This window comes from Eimeria mitis, genomic scaffold, assembly GCF_000499745.2.
Source record: "Eimeria mitis Houghton genomic scaffold, Emh_scaff1557, whole genome shotgun sequence".
Classification (NCBI taxonomy): Eukaryota; Apicomplexa; class Conoidasida; order Eucoccidiorida; family Eimeriidae; genus Eimeria; species Eimeria mitis.
The window spans coordinates 7187-11163 of record NW_013569770.1 but is presented as its reverse complement, the minus strand read 5'-3'; the positions used below and the strand labels follow the sequence as shown (position 1 = coordinate 11163).

The 3977-nt window shown below is 52.3% G+C and overlaps 1 protein-coding gene across 1 annotated transcript in view; it reads left to right on the top strand.

Annotated features, from left to right (window-relative positions):
- Window positions 1–503: 503 nt before the first annotated feature.
- Window positions 504–3977, top strand: part of EMH_0039470 (uncharacterized protein) — a gene marked incomplete at both ends in the record, with an annotated part of 7391 nt that continues 3917 nt past the window's right edge. The window contains 2 exons of the mRNA XM_013495399.1: window positions 504–522; window positions 624–3970. Of these exons, the coding sequence (XP_013350853.1) occupies window positions 504–522; window positions 624–3970 (3366 nt within the window). The remainder of the gene's footprint in view (window positions 523–623; window positions 3971–3977) is intronic.

The window sequence follows — 3977 nt, the reverse complement described above, 5'->3', positions numbered from 1 at the left end:
TATATATATATATGTATACTCTATCTATACAAGATGTATAGATTTGTTTTCTATGCACATCGCTGCTGATATAGATGGAAGCAACCCGACAACAATTTTATTTATTTATTTAAAGAAAAATAAATAAACAAAAAAACAAAATAAATAAATATAAAACAAAACAAAATAAATATAAATATAAATAAATAAATAGTAAAACAAAAGAATACAAATAAATAAATAATAAAAACAAAAATAAATAAAAAATAAAAAAATAAATATAAAGGAGTTCAGTAATACCATATGAACAATTAAACAGCAAAATAAACTAAACATAACAAACAAAAAAATTAAAACAATCAAATAAAAATAAAATAAATATAAATAAAAATAAATAAATAAATAAATAAATAAAAATAAATAAATAAATAAATAAAAATAAATAAATAAATAAATAGAGTCGGCAGCAGCAGCTGAGTGCTGGGGGGCCCCCCGTGCTGCAGCGTTTGGGTCTTCGGGTGTCTATGCAGCTGTTTTTGTTTAGTGGGAGCAAAATTTTAATTAAATTAATTAAATTAATTTAAATAATTATATTAAAATAATAAAATAATTAAAAAAACGCTGCTGCGAGCACCCTGCTGCAGTAAGCGATAGGTCGCAGCCAACAGCAGCTGCTGCTGCTGCAGCACCTGCAGCAACAGCAGCAGCAACAGTAGCACCGCCACCTGCTCATAGTGCTGCAGAAGCGCCAATTGCAGCACCAGCAGCAGCAGATCCAGCAACAGCAACAGAAGCAACAGCAGCAGCAGCAGCAGCAGCAGACAGCAGCATTTCTCCGTTTGCTGCTGCACCTAATGTTAAAACAAAAAAAAGTAAAATTAAAATCAGAAAGCCAGCAGCAAAAGAAGTGCATGCATCAGCAGCAGCAACAACAGCAGCAGCAGCAGCAGAACCACCGCCAATCCCAGCAGAAACCGGAGCAACAGCAGCAGCAGCAGCAGCAACAGCAGCAGCAGCAAGTACACGTATATCGAGGAAGCGGCGGCAGCAAAAGGAAGAGACGGGGGCCCCCAAGGGTTTGCCTCTCTGTCTTCAATCTGCTGCTGCGCTGCACTTCTTGCGGCAGTGTCTTCCTCCTGCTGCAGCAGCAAAGCAGCAGCAGCAGCAGCAGCAGCAGCAGCAAGAGCAGCAACAGGAGCAGCAGCAGCAGCAGCAGCAGCAAATACTTCAGCAGTCTCTCACAGATGTTCATACATCGCTGGCTGCCTGGCATTTAACATATGAAGCCCTTCAGTGCTGCAGCAGCAGCTGCAGCAGCAACAGCAGCAACAGCAACAGCAGCAGCAGCAACAGCAGCAGCAGCAGCAACAGCAGCAGCAGCAACAGCAGCAGCAGCAGCAGCAGCAGCAGGAGCGCTTTCTCCAGAGAGAGCGGAGAGTTTGGTTGTCTTTTGGCTGTAGGCGTATCCTCAGCTGTGGCGGCCCGAGCTGCTGCTGCTGCTGCCGTTTACTTACAGCAGCAGCAACAGCAGCAGCAGCAGCAACAGCAGCAACAGCAACAGCAGCGGCAGCAGCAGCAGCAGCAGCGTTTATCTGCTGCTGCAAGTGCTGCTGCACCCACATCTTCAGAGGGGATTGAAAAGGGCCCGAACGGCTGCTCTGGCCGCACTGCAGCAGCAGCAGCAGCAGCAGCAGCAGCAACAGCAGCAGCAGCAGCAGCAGCAGGCGATGCAGCAAGCAGCATATTTCCTCCTGTTTGGGTGGTTTGTGAGGATGAGATGCAGGCGGCGTTTGTTGCTGCTGCGCTGCAGCAGCTCCTTGACCCCTGCACCAGCCCCCAGCGGCAGAAACAGCAGCAGCAGCAGCAGCAGCAGCAGCAGAAGCAGCAGCAGCAGCAGCAGCAGCAGAGAGGAGCTGGATCTGTCTGCTGCGTTGTTAAATATTCTTCTTCTGTCCGGGATCGAAGACATCTCGGGGTTATAATGAAAAAGAAAGCAGTTGCTGTTTTCTCTGCTGCAGCTTTTGCTGCTGTTGCAGCAGCAGCAATGCAAGAGCAGCAGCAGCAGCAGCAGCAGCAGCAGCAACAGCAGCTACTGGATGCAAATGCTGCAACGGATATGGCTGCAGTGGATCCGCAGCAGGAGGGGCCCTCAGATGCAGCAGGGGAGAACAGCCGTGAGCAGCAGCAGCAGCAAAAACAGCAGCAACAGCAGCAGCAGAAGCAGCAGCAGCAGCAACAGCTGCAGCAGCAGCAGCTACTAATGGTGAGGGATTGCACCCTGCTGCTGCTTCTTGAGGCCCCCAAACTGCTGCAAGACAAATCCCTGGCTGAGGCCTTCGCCTTCTTTCGCAGCAGCAGCAGCAGCAGCAGCAGTTGCAGCAGCAGCAGCAGCAGCAGCAGTTGCAGCAGCGGCAGCAGCAGCAGCAGCGACAGCAGCAGCAGTTGCAGCAGCAACAGCAACAGCAACAGCAACAACAATAGCATGAGTAGCAGCAACAACACGAGCAGCAGCAGCACCAGCAGCAGCAACAGTAGCATTAGCAGCAGCGGCAGCAACATGAACAGCAACAGCAGCAGCAGCAGCAGCAGCAGCAGCAAGCAACGATGCGTTGTGTGCTGCAGCAGCTTTTTGCCGTTTTCTATTAAGGAGCTGCAGCAATGGAGGGGGTCTACGCGAGCAGCAAAGCTGCTGCTTCCTGCTGCACCTGAGCAGATACCGCTGGCAGCAGCAGCAGCAGCAGCAGCAGCAGATGGTTCAGCTGCTGCTGCTGTTGCTGCTGATGATGATGACGAGCTGCAGCACCTCCGTTGCAGCAGCAAGAAAGCGAAGCAGACTTTGCTGCTGCTGCTGCAGCAGCAGCTCTCTCGCTGCGTCCGCTGGGCCTCTCTGGAAGACTCGCAACTACTGAAGCAGCTGGAGCAGCAGCAGCAGCAGCAGCAGCAGCAGCAGCAGCAACAGCAGCAGCAGCAGCAGCAGCAAGCGGGTACCATCGGTGGGTCTGGAGCGCCCACAGAAGCAGCAGCAGCTGGCGGCACTCGGCCTCCTTTTGCGGATACTGCAGCAGCAGCAGCAGCAGCAACAGCAGCAACAGCAGCAGCAGCAGCAACAGCAGCAGCATCAGCTAGCGCTGCTGCAGCAAAACCACAGCTGCTCAAGCCAGAGGAACAGATGGTTCTTATCAGCAGCAGCAGCAGCAGCAGCAGCAGCAGCAGCAGCAGCAGCGAGGACGAGGGGTTTCGGGGGCGTCTCAGCCCTTATAAATCCTCCCCCTTTAAATTCATCAGTCGCCTCAAGCGCAGCAGCAGCAGCAGCAGCAGCAGCAGCAGCAACAGCAGCAGCAGCAGCAACATAAGTAGTAGAAACGGCAAAACAGGTATTGCAGCAGCAGCATTGAAAACCCCAGGGCGCAGCAGCAGCAACAGCAGCAGCAGCAGCAGCAGAAACGATAGAAATGCAGGTAGCAGTAGCAGCCCTTTCCTTGCTCGTCCAGCAGCACCAGCAGCAGCAGGAGAAGCAGCAGCAACAGCAGCAGCAGCAGCAACAGCAGCAACAGCAGCAACAGCAGCACGCGTCAGCACTTCTCTGCAGCGGTATCGGCTGCTGCTGGAGGCCTTCAGTGCTGCACTGCTCGCATGCACCGCCGGCCTGAGGCAGCGGGGGCTGCTGCTGTCGAAGCCCAAGCAGCAGCAGCAGCAGCAGCAGCAGCAGCAGCAGCGGCAGCAGCAGCAGCAGCGGCAGCAGCAGCAGCAGCAGCAGCAGGTTGTTCTGTGTCTTGGTGTGCCCGAGGCTGCCATCACCAAAGATGATGTTCAAGCAGCAAGAGCAGCAATACATGAAGCAGAGAAGCAGCAGCAGCAGCAGCAGCAGCAGCAGAAGCAGCAGCAGCAGCAGCAAAAGCGGCAGCAGCAACTCAAAGGCGGCCACCCGCAGGCTATCCAGCGATCTCTGCTGCACCGCAGCAGCAGCAGCAGCAGCAGCCTGCAGAACCAGGTAAATA